The following is a 17,021-nucleotide window of genomic DNA, read 5'->3' as shown; positions in this document are numbered from 1 at the left end:
GTTGACAGATCCAGGAGGCTTACATAAAGTGACCTCTATAATTCTTTAAAGGTGCTATATTTTTAGAATATTGTATAATTTATTTACTGTCCCTGAAACAGAATTAGGGACAATTAATATATCTTACGTGACAACCTTTATGTCTAGCACAGTTGATGAAATCAAGAAAACTTCTGAATCTGAATAGAAGTTCTGTTCTTTCAGGCTTGAACCTTGTCCATGCTCAAGAAACTCGGATGGTCTTTGCGGGTGTATCATCCCACCGCCTCCGGAGCCTAGTCCACATCCATCTGAGAGGCCATGATGGTGATGTGATGACGATGATGATAGATCTGTGCCAGGGAGAACGGCCCGAGGTTAGGGGCTTGTCCTGACTGCAGCCTTGCCCTCAGTGTTCCATTGTCATCCTCAAGGACAACATAACACTTTCAGTGCCCACTTTTATTACTTTGAAGCATTCGAGGGCTTAATTGTGTATAGTAGAAATACTATTTTAAACTAAAATGATGATCTGTGTACAGATGTTTGATAGAACTTAAGTAAACTTTGTAATTTCACTGAGTACGTTTTTAGGCTCCTCTCAGTTACTCATACTGAAGGAAAAACATGACACCACCAAGCCAAAGATGCTTTTTGTCTGTTTTTGTTGTTAACAGAGTGGAGAGGATAATGCTTAGTGCTTCCTGGTGTCTTCTGATTGTGCACAAATGAGCACGATGACAAATAGTGGAGTCTTATGAGATGTTGATTAAAAGTAAATAAAGTTGAAGGATAATATGGATAGATCACCAAGAGGGAAAGAAACATGAATGGTAGGAAAAAGGTTTGGTCCTTAATACCCTTTAGCCTAGTTAAAAATATGTGCCTTTTTTTGGTGTGTTTTTTTCATCACTACAAGATATAAAGGAAACATTTCAATTCGAGTCTTCAAAAAATTCATTTATTGAAATTTGTATGTGTAACAGAGCATACAAATGAGCAGATATAAAAACATAATAACTTCAAGCCTTTTCTGAAAACATACACCAGGAGGTCTCCTCATCTACTGTCAGACTTCAGCTCCAGCCTGTCCATCCTGCAGGGACCGCTTGGCAACAAATGTGGTGATGACGACGCAGCCCACCGCAGTCTGAGGTGGGGTCCATTGGGAAGGTCATGGTGCATTGTGGCATATTACGTACAAATCAGATGAATGTAAATATCTCTTTGTAAATCATTTATTTCACTCTGTTTCATCCAGGTCAGCAATCAGATTGTGGCATGCTGGGTAACTGGAAAAAAATGATAATAAAAAGTAAGTTTAAATAGATCATGTTCTTCAATGTGATTTGTCTTCTTGCTGGTTTAGTGACCTATTTCCAAGTTTTTGGAGAAAATTCTTTTGCAGAAAAATATAGTTGTATGTAACCAATCGTATGAAAAGCCTATAGGTGTGTAAGGTGAGCTCTTATTTTAATGTTTTAAATTTGAAAACAAGCTATATTCCAGACATTTGTGTGTCTGAAGACAGAAAATAGCCAAAGATCCATCTCTTCCCCTGTGAACAGGGGAAAGGAGACATAGATTTGTGCCAGGAACTGTTTACTGAAAACTGCTCAGAATTAGAGTAAAACTAGACCAAAAAAAAGAAAACCAGGATGTAGACTATGTGTCCCTAAGAAATTCCTGGTGAAATGATACAAGCTAACACCTCCAAATGTTTAAATGCAGTGTGTTTTATCACATATAAAGGCATTTTCTTATGGAAACCACCTCCCACATGCTGGAAGAGGGAATTTAGTAGATGTGGTCTCTCGGTTTTAAACAGGAATAAACGTTTCAAAACTAGCTCATGAGAATTGGGTTGAGGGAGTCGCAGGTTAGTAAAGTACTGAATACTGCTGCCTGTCCTGGCTGACATGGCTGTTCAGATTAGTTTAAACCATGTCAGAAACCACTGGAGATAGTTAACGTTGCACAAGACATTTCTCAGGAAACTGCTGTGCACTGTGTGGGAAGATGACTTGCCCTCTAGGAGCGTGAAGTCACCAGAATGACGGAGACTAGATAGAGGGCTAAAATGATAACTACCAAATCCCAGTTTTCACTTCAAGAGACAAATGGGAAGGTAATGCAGGGATCTGGGCCCATCTGGTCTCTGTTTGGCTGGGTGAGAGTCGTCTTCAAGAGAAGCGAGTGGGCTCTAGCACTCCCCAACAGATTGCCTGCGTTGGACAGGACTCCTGTCTACCCAGCTTAAGCCACTATTACTTGTGGAGGATTTCCGAGATAGGACAGTGAGTGAAACCAAGATCAGTTTGCACAAGAAAAATACGAAAATTAGTCGGTTGCCTTTTTTAAAAAAATGAGAAAATGTTTACTTGTCAAGTCGATTTCCCAGTGTAAGACGCTCAGGATTTTTTAATGACCAAGTCCTGTGAGTTTCGACACGGTGATTAGAGTCTCAGGTGTGCACCCCCAATCACACACAGCAGGAGGCCCCAGGCATGGTGAGGAAGTATGTGGGGTCTATATGTGGCTCTCTGGGGGCTGGGGAGGTGGATGGGCCCTCTTCTGTGGTGCCCACGGCGCTCCTGGAGTGCCACAGGGAGGCCAGGGAGCCCCAGAGCCCTGCCACTGCAGAAAGAGTGCCCCTGTTTGCATCAAACACGTGATCTCCATGAGCCGATTGGCCTTCTGGTCCTAAAGGAAATGATCAGTGAATGATGGGCTTGAATGGCCCGCCTGTCCCCTAGCTGGACAGACTGCTTGCCCACCATGTGCTCTGGAGAGGGTGGCTTACTTTCTAACTTTAGAGATTCAAGGACATCTTTGGCTACAAGGATTAATATAAACCACAATAGACACATTTCAAAAAAAATGTCAAACTTGAGGTAGAAAACACAACACCTATAACGTGAACAACACAGGACAGTAAAGACCTTAAGTGGAAGGGAACCTTCTGCAGAATTTTTTTAAACCCAGGTTCCAAGAAACAGGTATTTCTCACATGAGTCTCTTCAGTTCCCACCAGGAACTGACCCATCACCCGGCCCATTCCTGCTAGTGCTCCTGCAAGGGTCAACCTGAGGTTCCTGGGAGCAGTCAAAGGTTTTCTCTTCCGTTTGGTTTTGCAAAGCCCTGTATTCCTCCCCACTTTCATATCACAGAACTTCCTGTTCACTGCCTGATGCATCACGAGCACTCAGCAAATGTGACTGAATGAATAATTTACCCTATAATGTCATTGTCTTCCTGCTAACCAGCTCTTGGTGTCACCCTCAGATGGCTGGATCTTTAGTAAAGAATGTTTCTTGGTTCTTCCCCCTAACCGCGAGCATGTCCAGAGAGAGAGAAGCTTTAGTTACTGCCACCATCTGGCTCCACTCTGCTTGGCTCAGATGATAAAAAATCTGCCTGCAATGCAGGAGACCCGGGTTCGATCCCTGGGTTGGGAAGATCCCCTGGAGAAGGAAATGGCAACCCACTCCAGTATTCTTTTTTTTTTTTTTTTTATAAATTTATTTATTTTAGTTGGGGGCTAATTACTTTACAATATTGTAATAGTTTTTGCCATACATTGACATGATGGCAATGTCAGGATGGCCGAGTGGTCTAAGGCGCCAGACTCAAGATTCTATCTTCCCACTCCAGTATTCTTGCCTGGAGAATCCCTGTGGACAGAAGAGCCTGGCGGGCTAGTCCATGGGGTCACAAAGAGTTGGATACGACTGAGCAACTAACACTACACTACTAACATCTACTCATCTGCCATCACTTAGGACGTCAGCTGTGCCTAGTTCCAGAAAGGTGGCTCATCGTCCACACCATAGTGGTCATGGTCTGGCTGTATGTTCCAGTGGGACACAGCCAGTGTGAACTGTGGCTGGGGCCCTCAGCCACGCTCTTCCCATCACTGTGCCTTCAGACTTGTCACCAAGGCCCCTCACCGTGGCCACACCTGCAGTTGTTGGTGGCTGGCCCGCAGAGGGTGGAGGGCTGACAGCCCCCTGGCAGCTGCTCCTCTGAAGGGTTGTCCACATAAATGCTCCCCAACTGCAAGCCCAGTGTCACTGACTCGTTTTCTTTTTAAACACTAACGGAGCCTTCTCTCCACAAACCCTGACTTGTGCGTCTAATTTTTTACTGAAATTTAACTTAATTCAGAGTTTAAAAAATGAGTCTCTCTGGGTGATCTGAACTGTTCCCCAAGCTACCACACCTGGGGTCCAACCACGGCCGAAAAGGCCCCAGAGGCGACAAACCCAGCCTTCTCTGTTTTTTTCCCAAGCCTGTGGCCCAGGGATGCTGCAGCACCTGCAAGGCCTCACCGGGATGCTCGAGCTCGGCTTGCCCCGTATTTCCATCTGTCTCTTATCTATGCGTCTCCACCTGGCCTCTTAGCAGCCCCTCCAAGTGGAATATCTCCCCTTCTAGCTCCCTCCTTTGCTCCTGTGTCTTCTGTCTCTGTTTGACCAGGTTAAAAAAAAAAAAAAAAATGAAACTGCTCCTCAGGCCACTGGCAGAAAAGCATCTATTTTTAACTCAAGAGGACAGAATCCCTCCCCCAGCCTCCATGTGGAGTATTTCAGAGCTCGGCCTCAGTTGACAGAGCTCCAGGGAAGCCTCCAGTACCTGCCTCGTGCTGCCCCCACTTTGGGACCCAGGCTAGAGCTCTGCAGCTGCTCAACTGGGGCCCAGCTCCAGGCCGCTGCCTAGGAGAGAAGACCCCCATCTCCCCCTTCCACGCAGCCCAACGCCCAGGGAATGAACACCAGTCTCGCTGGAAGTTCGTTTTCCTGCCCATTCATTTCCCAGCTCTATTCACTCCACCTCTCTGGGCCTGATTTTTCCACCTGTGCAGAAAGATGTTAAATGATTTCTGTAAGTGGCCCTTTCAAGCCTACAGTGACCTCAGTGCCACCCTGGTGGACGCTGCATTCTGGGCTCTGGTCATGCAGAGAGCTGCCTTTTAAAAGGAAGCTGGTTCTATTACTGATTATTTTAACCAGAAATTGACTGATGGACTGATGTGGAAGCTGAAAACTTAACTTAAGTGGTCCAGAACTGAGATTTGAACCCAAGCAGTTTGACCTCAAAGTCCAGGCTCTTTTTAATGCTGTTCCAACCAACTTAGTGAATCAGCCACCAAGTTTGGTGTTTGTGGGATTAAGCAGCAGTTAAATATATCAGGCAACCTGGACTATATAAGCTACGTGACCTATGGATGGTCATTAACTTGTCCTCCCCAGTCCTTCTGTGGAATTCCTGGAAACGTGGCTCAGACGTGACCACTGACCTGTTAGAAGGCAGTTCTTCGCCAACACAGGGCTCACGGTCACGGACTCCAGGTCAAGAGGGGCCTGCCTCTGCCCTGCACAAGTCACCGAAGCTCTGGCTGAACTGCCTCCCGCTCCGGCTGGTGCAGCTGCCAAATGGGTAGGAGTTCACAGCAAGGTCGCCGCAGACCCTCATTTTATTCTTCCCCCATGGCTGCCCGGCTGGGCCCCAGACAATGAAAGCTCTGTGGCAGTCAGAGTTCAAGCTCCATTTTCCCTGAACTCTGCGGCCTGGGTTTACTGCCTCTGGGCTCCAACATAGGAAAAGAACTATAAAAGCCAGAAGACCGGTAGAGGCAGGACAGACTTTCTTGCAGAAAGAAGGTGAAGACGGTGATTCCGTAGCTTCCTGGAAAACAGCACCTTGATGTGGACTTGGGACTTGAGACATGGCGGGAAGGCGGGGACCTCATGCACAGACAGGAGTGGTCAGGTGGGAGGACCCGCTAGCCAGTGGCTGGCATCTGCTTGCCATCTCTTCCCCAGAGCACAGTCCAACACGTGTGACGGTTCCTGCCACAGTCCGCGGGATCCCGACTTTGTCATCTTCCAGCTTTCTTGAATCCCATGAGTCACGAGAAACTTCCTCTGCACATGGGCAGGGGTCTGTGTTTTGTACGAACCGTGTTTCCATGGTAAATAGATTTTTAAGAATTTCCCAAAGGACAGACAGTGTCACCAACAGCAGAGAGTGGAGCCTCTGGCTGCCTCATGTTTGAAAGCGTTAAAAATAAAGACAACATTGACATTTGGGGTTGTAATGTGACGGAATTACAGTCTTTTAAAGGCAAGAACCACTTATCTACACTACATGTAATATTCAGTGTTTTGTTCACTTGTCTAATTGGATTAAAATATTTAGCTCCCTTTAAAATCTTGATTGTGAATTTATATTGCAAAATGTAATGTCTGACTCGGGAAGCAATAAGTGGAGCAAATGTATCTGAAGCAATGTTAAATTCAATGTATTTTTCTTCCATAAGTCTTATTCTGAAATTATTCACTCTTGGACAAAGTGAACTGTTAGCAGAAGAGCAAGTTTGGCTTCAATAAAGCTGTATGCACTTTTCAATATTAATTACACACAGGGCCTTCAGTTGAAAAAAAGAAAAAGTTAAACTATGCTATTTGAGTTGCTTGAGGAAACTTCCCTGAGGGTCACAAGACCCCTGTGTTAGAAATGTGGCACCAGGGGGTCTTACGTCCTTCTTTCACAGCACTCAGGCAGCAGGGAGTTAATGACATTTTAGCTGCATATGTTCAAGTTTATTTAAAAAAATATGCAAGTCACTTCGGTTGACAGTGTCTTGTACACAGTTTTGAAAGAATCAGGGCAAACTTTAACAGAGTCAGTTTTTATTTGAAAAATATTTTCTGGGAATGTATCAGTGTTTATTTTTGAGACTGACAATTCGGGTGAAAATCAGGGTAAAAACAAAAAAACAACAATTTGGTTGAAATCAAATTGTTTGTTTTCATCTATTTAGAATTCTTTCCAAAAAAATCTTGGTTCAGGAGGAGGCTTTTTAATTTATTTTATTCAGTGTATTTGCTGTTCTATCAAGCACCATCTGTCCTGCAGGTAGCTAGCTTTGTGGAAGTGCTGACTTAACTGGGTGAAGCCCCCCCGGGCTCAAGGAAGGCCCACCACAGACTCTGTGGACACCTCCAAGTCTCTGCTGGGTGACCCTACAGCTTGGTTTGCAGGCACTCAAGGGAGCGGAGCGGCTCTCACTGGAGCTCACATTTCTGAAGGCTCCCCCCTCCCTTTCCTTCAGGTCACAAATGGGCCTTTCCTCCCTTTGTCATCATCTGCTGTCTCTGTTTCTTGTGCTTGTTTTCAGCTCTCTTTATGAATCCTTTGGTGTAGCGAGATAATGTCCGTGATTTTGAATATAATCACATATGTCTGCTGGATCCATGCACAAGTTTAAATCAAATTAGAAAGTAAATTCACTGCCAAAAATGCTCAAAAGTCATAGGGCCAACTGATTAATCACCCATAAGTCAGCTTCAGAGGCTGTTTTCTAAACTGTATAAGTGACACATCTAAAGGGACTACAAAGACATCTCTCCCAGACTGAACACTGAGGATGGAGTCAAGCAGTCTGTTGGGACAGAGCTATCAGAGAATGCAAATTGGCTAAAACCATATCCATCACCAGAGAAATATACAAATAAAATAATCTTAGTATAAATGACATCCTCTAAGTGGACAGATAATTTCCATCCTCTCCCATCTCTCAGATGCCATTCTCCCCAAGAAAAGACTCTTAATTTCCTTACCAGCTGGAGCCACCCTTCCTGACCAGATGTTAGAGCCCCAGGCACTGGGCCACAGACCTCTGACCCAGCTCCCAGCTGTCAGCCCTTACCTCTGGGACCCAAGTTCCACATACTAGACACCCCCCCAACAAACCACCCCCCCCAACCACAAGCACTACCACAGAGCCAGTCCTCTGCTGTCCCTGAAAAGGACAGAGGAGAATTGTGTTTTCAGTGTAAAGCTGGGTTAGTGTTTTCATGTCTCTTATTTCTCCCAAAGAACTAACCTAGCATTTCATGATGTTTTAAAAGCTATTTTTCTAGAAGTTTTTTCTCCCAAGAGTGAAGCAGGAGATTCATAAAGCCATTGTTTTTACATCAGTCCTAAACTGAGAACAAGTCAGAAAAGCAGCCTTGAACTTGGCGATCAGCAGACTGAACCACGTCCACTGGGTAAGCCACAGGGCCGGCCTAGCTCTCACTGGACTGGCCTCCCCAGGACAGCAGCATTTTATGGGATACAGGAACTCTCATGGGCAAAAAATGTCACCGAAGCAGTTAGGACTATGACCGTCGGCCAGTTATGTTGTTGTGCATGTTTCAGAAGTTAAGCAGAAACAATTCAGAATAATAAAGCCTTCTGAACAGGCTAGATGTTTCCTGTTGGAGGCCACAGGCCAACCCGAACTTGTCATCTGCTTCAGGGCACGGGACTGAGGCATAGGAGCAAATTGGAGGGATGTGACTCAGCTTTAGAGCAGCTGCCCAGGCCAGAAAATATCCCTTCTCTTGTGAGAATTCAATGGAGAGAGATTTGTAGAGGCTGACGTGCAAAATTAAGTTATTGGGCTTAATTCATCCAGGCTGGGAAAATGGAAGCCTTTAGCTAAACCACTGTGAAACCAGAGCTAAACCAGAGGACTCTCTCTGGGAGAAGGGTGGGTGTGGACTTGGTATGTCTGGTCACTCCAGAATCCTCAGGAGGCAGCAAACACCCTCTGAATACCTGCTGTGGAGAAACAGCATCCTCAAGGCCTCATCAGAAGCTAAACGCAACAGTTCAAGTTTATTTCAGGGCAAAAATAGGGCTAAACACCACACTCGGGTACAAAGAGTAGGGCTTTGATTTAGAGAGTAGAAACCTTCCTGGGCTCCTGCCTCGCCTTTGAACGCTAGTACTTGCTACTGAAAGCCAACATTTTCTTGACTAAATTTCCTTTGTCATGCCCATATTAAAACAACTCCAAATGTAATATCTGAATCTGAAAGATCCCTTTACAAACGAGCCAGATGGGCCAGTATCAGATAGCATAGGATGTCAAATCATTTCTGTTGCTTCAGGCAAGGGGAAAAAAAAAGCTTTGCTGATTTTTCTGAAGAATTTTGAGGTTTTAGGTTTATCTTTTTTCTTTTCTTAAAATGCATTTTACAAAAATTTCACAATCCATTTGGCAATTATTGGGTTTTTTAAAGCCCGGGATGAGGTTTCTAAGCATCGATGATCTGTGTTAAGTTCTAAGTGGACTGTAAGGTAGGCAGATGGGGAGTTAAAAGACAAACCCCAGAGGATAACGATCTGGCCCAGAGTGGAGAGAAGGCTGCCACATGCTTGGAGCTTGTGTGCAAGACTCTCCACAGCCCATATTCTGAAGTCCTTCTCGGCTCTCAGAGACCAGGAGCTCCACTCATGCCCTGAGTTCCTCCAGCTGCCTGGAGGCCTGATGCCCCAAACTTTGGCTGGCACCACCCAGGGCTCCCCCTTCGAGGGCCACCCAGCGCTCCCCCAACCCCACCTTGAGGACCTGCCCAGAAAGTTGAGTTCTGGTCGTGGTCAGGCCACAGAAGTGCAGGATGAAGTACCTGGGTATGTTGGAGGAGCTGGGTGACAGGAGTGTACATCGTTCCATGGCTGGTGCCCCGCAGGATCTTTGCCCGACCTGTGCTTCTCCGGGGACCTTCTCCAGTTTGAGGAAGAGAGAGGAAAAGAAAAGCTCTGACATTTCTTCTGCCTGCAATATGCCAGAGAGCCTGCCACGCACCTCACAGCTGCCCTCATCTATTTTCCAGTGTCCCTCTGAGTTAGGCTGGTATGCTACCCACTACGCAGATGTGGACATTGAGGCTTACAAGAGACTTCAACTTGTTCAGGCCCTTGTGACATGGATGCACTCTGGACTCATTCTCTGTACTTTCTGCCACCCAACACTTTCAGAGGCTCTCAATCCCTAGTGTCTTCCAGAATTATCCGAACAGCTTGTTAAGATGCAGATTCCTGGGCCCTGCTCCCAGCAATGCTGTCTGGTGTGTGGTGGGGGAGGCCCTGGGACCCATGTCCCTTTATTTATGGGTTGACAAGCATCCTGGGTGACCGTGTGACTGTGGGGCGTGTAGAACAGCCTCTGGGGAGCAGACAGTGCAGGCGTGTCTCCAGCCCAGGGCCTGAGCTCAGTGACTGGTTCCTGGGGGTGCTTGCTCACTCTGTGGAAACACTGAGGACTTTGCAGAGGGGTCTGGTGGGCTGAGTGGGAATAATCACTCAGAGGACAGTGGCTCCTTGATACCCATTTGGGCTCAGGGTCATTTTGGAAATAGAATGAGACAACTTCTCATCATTTTCACTTCCAGATGCATTTTTCCCATTAGTCATTCTGAGCACGTGCTGCACGGCATCTCCCAGGCACTCGTGGAGCACCTGGGCACACTCCCGATTAGAGGCTGAGGCCTTGGCCAGCCCGTGGACCACCTCCTCATCCTAACTGACTATTCAATGGGGTAAAAAGCCCAGCCTCTCAGACAGGAAGAGAAGCAATGTAGGAAAAGAAGGTTTCATTCCATCCTCCAACTCCATTGTCCTTGCTGCTGGCCACAGACCTAACTTGAACAGGGAAAGTCTGGATCACGGAGTCAGACTTCGGCTCCGTTTTCAGTGTCCCTCCTTGCTAGCTGTATATGCTTGTTTGAGTCTGTTTTCCTATCTGTAAGACAGAGACAATAATCAATCTTGCAGGCATGTTCAAGGATAGAGGGAATTAATGTGTGTTATCTATGTAACATTCCCACACCTTCTGCAAGCACTCCAGACATTAGCTCAATTACCAATCAGCTGATTTAAAACAAGACTCCTACATTCTGTTCACAAGGACTCCTCTAATTGGGAGCATGCCTTTCCTCCACCAATTCAAACTACACACACCCTCCAGGGGCAGTTCAAAGCCAACCTCCTCCAGAAAGGCTCCTGACCACTGCAGCCTGCCTCATTCTCCCACCTCCTGCACCCCTCAGCGGGGGTGCCCTCACGGTGTTGCCCTGTGTGGCTTGGTGCTTCACTGTGGGTCTGCTCTCCTGTGCAAACTTTAGCTCCCGAAAGAGGACAGGTCCAGGGCCCACGCTTCCCTTCACTGTGCCCAGAACAGACTTCAAGGTCTGCCTCCCAGCTTATTTCGCTAACCCATGTGACCCCTGGGAATTTCAGCCTAGTAAGACACAGCTCTGTCACAGGAGAGATGAATGGAGAGAGTAGTGTGGAAGCATATACACTACCATATGTAAAAGAGATAGCCAATGGAAATTAGCTGGATGACTTGGGGAACTCAAACCGAGGTTCTGTAACAACCTAGAGGTGTGGGAAAGGGTGGGAGGTGGGAGGAAGGTTCAAAGGGAAGGGACATACGTGTAGTTAGTTAGTGTTAGTCACTCAATCGTGTCCAGCTCTTTTGTGATCCCATGGACTGTAGCCTGCCAGGGTCCTCTGTCCATGGAGTTCTCCAGGCAAGAATACTGGAGTGGGTAGCCATTCTCTTCTCCAGGGGAGCTTCCCAACCCAGGGATCGAACCCAGGTCTCCTTCATTGCAGACAGATTTTTTTTTTTTACCATCTGAGCCACCAGGGAAGCCCAGTATACATATGTATACTTATGGTTAATTCATGCTGATTTATGGCAAAAACCAAAGCAATATTGTAAAGCAATTATCCTCCATTAAAAATAAATAATTTTTTTAAAAAGGATAGGAAAAGACCATGTGCACCCCAGTGCGTTCTCCGGTGGGTGAGGTGCCATGCACGGTACCTGGGATCTCAGATGTCCCACCTCTTCCGATAGGCTCTGTCTCTCCAGCAGAAGCTGGTTCTGCTTGTTGAGGAGCTGCACCAGCTGCTGGGCCGTGGCCTGGCTGTGCTTGTCTAGCTGCTTCAGCCTGGGGAAAAATCCACCGCAGAATTAGAGACGGGTTCTGAGAACTGGGGGACAAAGACTTCCACTCGCTCCCTGTATTCCCCTGCTCTGGGTATGGGAGGGAAGCTCCTGACAGTGAACTACAAGCTGGAGGTCAGATGCACCTGGACGCACTCCTTCAGGGGAATGGAATTGTATCAAATGCGAAAGGGAATTGCGAGTCTTTTCGGTGAGTTGTTATTTAGGGAGCACACAGATCAAACTGAAGAAAAACTCAAACCTTAAACTCGTAGACCTCAAAGATGAGGGGGCCTGAGTGCCTCCATTGTTCAGTGGAAAACGTCTCTGGCAGGCTGGAGCAGACGGCCGGCCCCGGCTGGGGATGTGGGTGAGGGAAGGCGGAAACACTGAACTAAGGGTTTTCCATTATTAATCACTCAGTCAATCACGAGCTCCGGCATCGCTGACCAGATGTCTTTAAAGATCCTATATTTGTCATTCTGCTGATGGACTCTCCCCTCCAGACTTGCTAATTCACTCACACTATTATCCACATTTGTCCAAAGACGGCTTCCTATAACCAGTAGCACACTCACCCGTGGAAATGTAGGCCTTGGATTAAATTTAGACTTGAACAACTACCAAGAACTGGTCTGTGAAGAAGTTGGGTAGATCATATGCCCTTCTTCACAGTTCTCATGGGCCAAAAGCACGAGCAGTGAAATTAAGTTCTATTTTTCACAAGAAAACTCCAGGCTACAGGTCCCACATTGAGTCAAGAACTTCGAAGACTGTTCTGCAGACACTGGGCTCAACCCGCCCTCAGTTCAAGCTCTCCAAAGGCCGCGTTTCAAGGGGGCTCTGAGCACAACTGAACGTCTGCGAGGACAGACATTCAGGACTCAGGGAGTGGTGGGTAGACCTGTTTACTAAAAGTGATTCAGCATCTGGAGACAGGTAAACCTAAAACTGCACCCTGGGAAACAACAGTGGTCTAGTACTTGACTCACACTGGCCTCAGATTCCTCTGCCTCCTGCAACCCTCCCCACTTCCCAGGTGGCACCTACTGCCTGACCCGCCCCCTTCTTGAGCTCTGGGTGGTTTTTCAAGCTGCCCCACCAGTCATACTTACTGTACCCCAGTCCACACCCCTGCACTCTCCTAAGAACCCTCTGTGCTCTGGGTTTTCAGTCACACCTGGTTTTCTACCACCCCTCCTCCGAATTCTACACTGCAAGGATGAGAGGTCTGAACTGGAGATACTGTGGCAGGCATCTAGCAGGCACTGCCCATGCTCTCCTGGTAGGAGCCAGCTCTGATCATGCCTACAAGTCTATGCCCCACCCCTGCCCATGGCTGCTTCTGGAGAGAGCAAGGACCAAGGACAAGACTTAGTTCCTCCTTCCTGTGTTTGTAGCTGCCTAGGACCAGGTTCCCCTGATGGCTCAGATGGTAAAGAATCTGCCTGCTATGGAGGAGACTCGGGTTTAATCCTTGGGTCATGAAGATCCCATTCCAGTATTCTTGCCTGGAGAATCCCACGGACAGAGGAGCCTGGCAGGCTGCAGTCTATGGAGTCACAAAGAGCCAGATACGACTGAGCAAGTAACACACAAAATACTTAAAAGGGGCTTTCCAGGTGGTGTTAGTGGTAAAGAACCCACCCGCCAATGCAAGAGATGTAAGAGATGTGGGTTCGATCCCTGGGTCAGGAAGATCCCCTGGAGGCGGGAATGGCAACCCACTCTAATCAGTATTCTTGCCTGGAGAATCCCCAAGGACAGAGGAGCCTGGCAGGCTATAGACCATAGGATCGCAAAGAGTCAGACATGACTGAAGCAAGTTAGCACGCACGCACACAGGACCAGGTTTGGGCTTCCCTGGTGGGTCAGACAGAAAAGAATCCACCTGCAGTGCAGGTGACCTGGGTTTGATCCCCAGGTTGGGAAGATCCCCTGGAGAAGGGAATGGCTACCCACTCCAGTATTCTTGCCTGGAGAATTCCATGGACAGAGGAGCCTGGCAGGCTACAGTCTGTGGGGTCGCAAAGAGTCAGACATGACTGAGAGACTAACACTTTCACTTTCACTTTAGGACCAGGTTCAGAGTCTCCCTCGCCCAGAGCCTTGGCTATAGTCTGGTCCTGTCCATCCATGTATGAGCACTTTCTTGCATCTGTACTGTATAAATTACAATGCCCACCTCCCTTGCACCCATTTCAGTTCAGTTCAGTTCAGTTCAGTCGCTCAGTCGTGTCCGACTCTTTGCGACCCCATGAATTGCAGCACGCCAGGCCTCTCTGTCCATCACCAACTCCTGGAGTCTACCCAAACCCATGTCCCATTTACTCTCCCTCTAATATGGGAGGAGAGAAAAATAAGTTCACATGGCATTGCAGCTTTGGGAAGTCCAGTCTGCCCCTACTGCCATCCATCATGCTGTTATGTGGAACAATTTTTCCTGAGAACACAGTCTCAAAACTACCCTATTGGCATCAGACCAAACCAAAGTTTTCCTCTATAGCATCCTCAGCATGGAGAGGCTGGGAGAAGCAAGGACATTCTAGGGAGCAGAGAAGCCAGGCCAGCTGGCTTCAGGGGGTGGGGAGCCTGGGAAAGGGGGGAACTATGCCCAGGCTCATCCAGAAGCTGATCTGAGTAGTGACTCTGTTCTCCAGCACTGGAGTGGGTACCGTTGAAGATACAGAGATGTTGAGAACAGCCTTTTCCCTTGAGAAGCAAACAATCTAACACTTTGAGATTTAAATCAGGCAAGCAAAAAAATCCTCATTTGCAGTGACTAGGTGTTGGTGACTTTCCCCTTCCAATCAATTCTTAGGTGCAGAGAAAGCCACAGACTAAGAGTTACTGAGGTAGTAGCCCACTAGCTTCATGTTTGCTTAGAACAAATGAAACAGAAGCATGTGACAAGCAGATGATACTATCAAGGTTTAAAGTCAAGAAGGTTCCAGGAGTGGTCACCCTCCATGAGGTCCTTGCTCTGTGAATTGATCAATGAGATAATATTCAGGCTAATAGATGGGTCTGGTGTGTGGTTTTGGGCTCCTGAAAAGAGCGGTTACCTGATCCAGGGTCCTGGGCTGAGCCAAAGCCTGTTTTCACAACATAAACATCCAGCCATGGTCTGGCCACACCACTCACTGCCAGAAATGGGATTGGTTCCTGCCTAGACCCTCCTCCAAAGGAGCCCTCAGAAGAACCTAGATGAGGCTCAGCTGGCTGTGTTCTGCAAACTGTGGGCCTTGGATCCCTGCAGCCCACCCAGAAGCCCAGGCCCCACCCAGACGAGATCAATCAAGTCCCAGGTGTGAGCCTTGCATCAGCACGAAACCAGCTGCCCAGGGTTTTCCTGCAGGAAAGTGAAAGTGTTAGTCACTCAGTCATGTCTGACTCTTTGTGACCCCAAGGACTGTAGCCCACCAGGCTCCTCTGTCTGTAGAATTCTCCAGTCAAGAATACAGGAGTGGGTTGCTATTTCCTTCTCCAGGGGATCTTCCCGACCCAGGGATTGAACGTGGGTCTCCCGCATTGCAGGCAGACTCTTGGCTGACTGAACCACCAGGGAAGACCTTCCTTCCTGCAGAAGCACAACTGATAAAAGGAGTAAGACCCATGGGAAAGTCCTGCCTTCCCTCCAGGAGGCTGAAGCCTCACTAGCTTCACAGCTGAAGAGCCACGGATGGATTCACTGTGACTCAACTCGAACTCCTCTAAGGAGGCCCTTTAAAAAATATGCTCCCTCTTTTTTCAGAGTCAGCCTCTATCATGCCACTTTACTATAGCAATAAAGTCAATCACAAGCTCAGAAAAAGTAAAAACAACAACAAAACCAAAACTCACATTTGTTGGAAAAAAAATAAAGCCACAATCCAGATTTTACATAAAAAGGACTTTGTTAAGGAAATTTATTAATATTTCAATGGTAGCTCTCTCAAGGCCTACTTTGAATATTAGGAAAACAGATTTTTTTAAAAAAATTAAATAGTTCTTTTTTGTAACTGCTTTCCCCAAACACTGTACAACCCAGCCTACACTATTCACAAATGCTTTATTACTGTCAGTTAGAAGAGATTTCGGAGAAGGCAATGGCACCCCACTCCAGTACTCTTGCCTGGAAAATCCCATGGATGGAGGAGCCTGGCAGGCTGTAGTCCATGGGGTCGCAAAGAATTGGACATGACTGAGCGACTTCACTTTCACTTTTCACTTTCATGCATTGGAGAAGGAACTGGCAACCCACTCCAGCGTTCTTGCCTGGAGAATCCCAGGGACGGGGGAGCCTGGTGGGCTGCCGTGTATGGAGTCACACAGAGTTGGACACAACTGAGGTGACTTAGCAGCAACAGCAGCAGAAGAGATTTCTTGGGGTGTCCTACTGGCACATACACTGCCTTTTATTTTGTGTGGTGGTTGCTGCTCTCATTTTCGTTGTCGTTCTAAGTTCACATCTTCATCCAATCACAGCTGCAGCTGCCACCACTAACAACAGGTAACATTTACTGAGCCTCTGAGCTCATCCCTCCATTAAAGCTCACTACAGTCTTATGAAGTATGGCCAGGATTATCATCCCATTTAATAGATGAGAAAACGGAAACTGACAGGTTCAATTAACTTGCATGAAGTCACACAGCAAATAAATGGCAGACTATGGAAGCAAAGCTAGGCCTAGTGTAGGTGTTCTTAACCATTAAAGGTTGGTTAATTCAGTGAGTTAACTCAGCAAACCAACCAACCCTTGGTAAACAGTTCTCATGACGTCAAGAGTTACAAAAAATTCCTTGCCTTAGGAGTTTCCCTACTAATTTTGGAGACAAAACAGGTGCTACACTGAGAGGACCACCATGGCATAAAAGCACAGGGTCAACGGGGCAAGTGTGAGATCCAGGAAGGCTTGTGCCTACTTAGGAGAAAGATCACCATCATCACCATTGTCTACTGAGTGCTTACTGCCTGCTAAGTGCTTATTATTTATTAACTTCTTAGTACTTGTGACAACTTCATGAAGCAGGAACTGTCATTATCCCCACTAAAGGATGAGGAAACTGAGGTGTAGACAGGATATAGGACTAGTCCAAGGTCACTCAGTGGGCAAGTTGGGATGTGCAAGGATGAACGGTGTTGGTCTGGCAGGGGCCAGGGCAGGGCCGTCCACAAGGCAGGTGGTGCTGCAAAGACAATGGTGGGCAGTGTGGCTTGACCACAGGCTGTGGGCTGCTCAGAGGGAGGGAATGCTGGACCCAGTAA

General features: G+C 47.2%; 2 protein-coding genes across 24 annotated transcripts in view; one reads left to right on the top strand and one right to left on the bottom strand.

Annotated features, from left to right (window-relative positions):
* Positions 1-1,309, top strand: part of AKT3 (AKT serine/threonine kinase 3) — a 290,227-nt gene extending 288,918 nt beyond the window's left edge. The window contains exon 15 of one of the 2 annotated variants that reach the window (XR_014053623.1): positions 205-1,309. The gene's annotated coding sequence lies outside the window, so the exon portion shown is untranslated. Of the gene's footprint in view, positions 1-187 lie in introns of both variants that reach the window. The other variant, XR_014053624.1, reaches the window with a different exon arrangement.
* Positions 919-17,021, bottom strand: part of SDCCAG8 (SHH signaling and ciliogenesis regulator SDCCAG8) — a 241,147-nt gene continuing 225,044 nt past the window's right edge. For 4 of the 22 annotated variants that reach the window (XM_081490239.1, XM_081490250.1, XM_081490244.1 and 1 more), the window contains 3 exons: positions 11,651-11,777; positions 9,444-9,541; positions 919-1,271 (listed from right to left, as the gene is read on the bottom strand). In XM_081490239.1, the coding sequence (XP_081346365.1) occupies positions 1,223-1,271; positions 9,444-9,541; positions 11,651-11,777 (274 nt within the window). In that variant the 3' untranslated portion in view covers positions 919-1,222. Of the gene's footprint in view, positions 1,272-9,443; positions 9,542-10,454; positions 10,559-11,650; positions 11,778-17,021 lie in introns of all 22 variants that reach the window. The other 18 variants (XM_081490240.1, XM_081490251.1, XM_081490245.1 and 15 more) reach the window with 8 other exon arrangements.

Source organism: Giraffa tippelskirchi, chromosome 5 (genome assembly GCF_054371585.1).
Source record: "Giraffa tippelskirchi isolate mGirTip1 chromosome 5, T2T-mGirTip1v1.2.pri, whole genome shotgun sequence".
Classification (NCBI taxonomy): domain Eukaryota; kingdom Metazoa; phylum Chordata; class Mammalia; order Artiodactyla; family Giraffidae; genus Giraffa; species Giraffa tippelskirchi.
The sequence above is the reverse complement of the archived record's forward strand: the minus strand, read 5'-3'. Positions and strand labels throughout refer to the sequence as shown.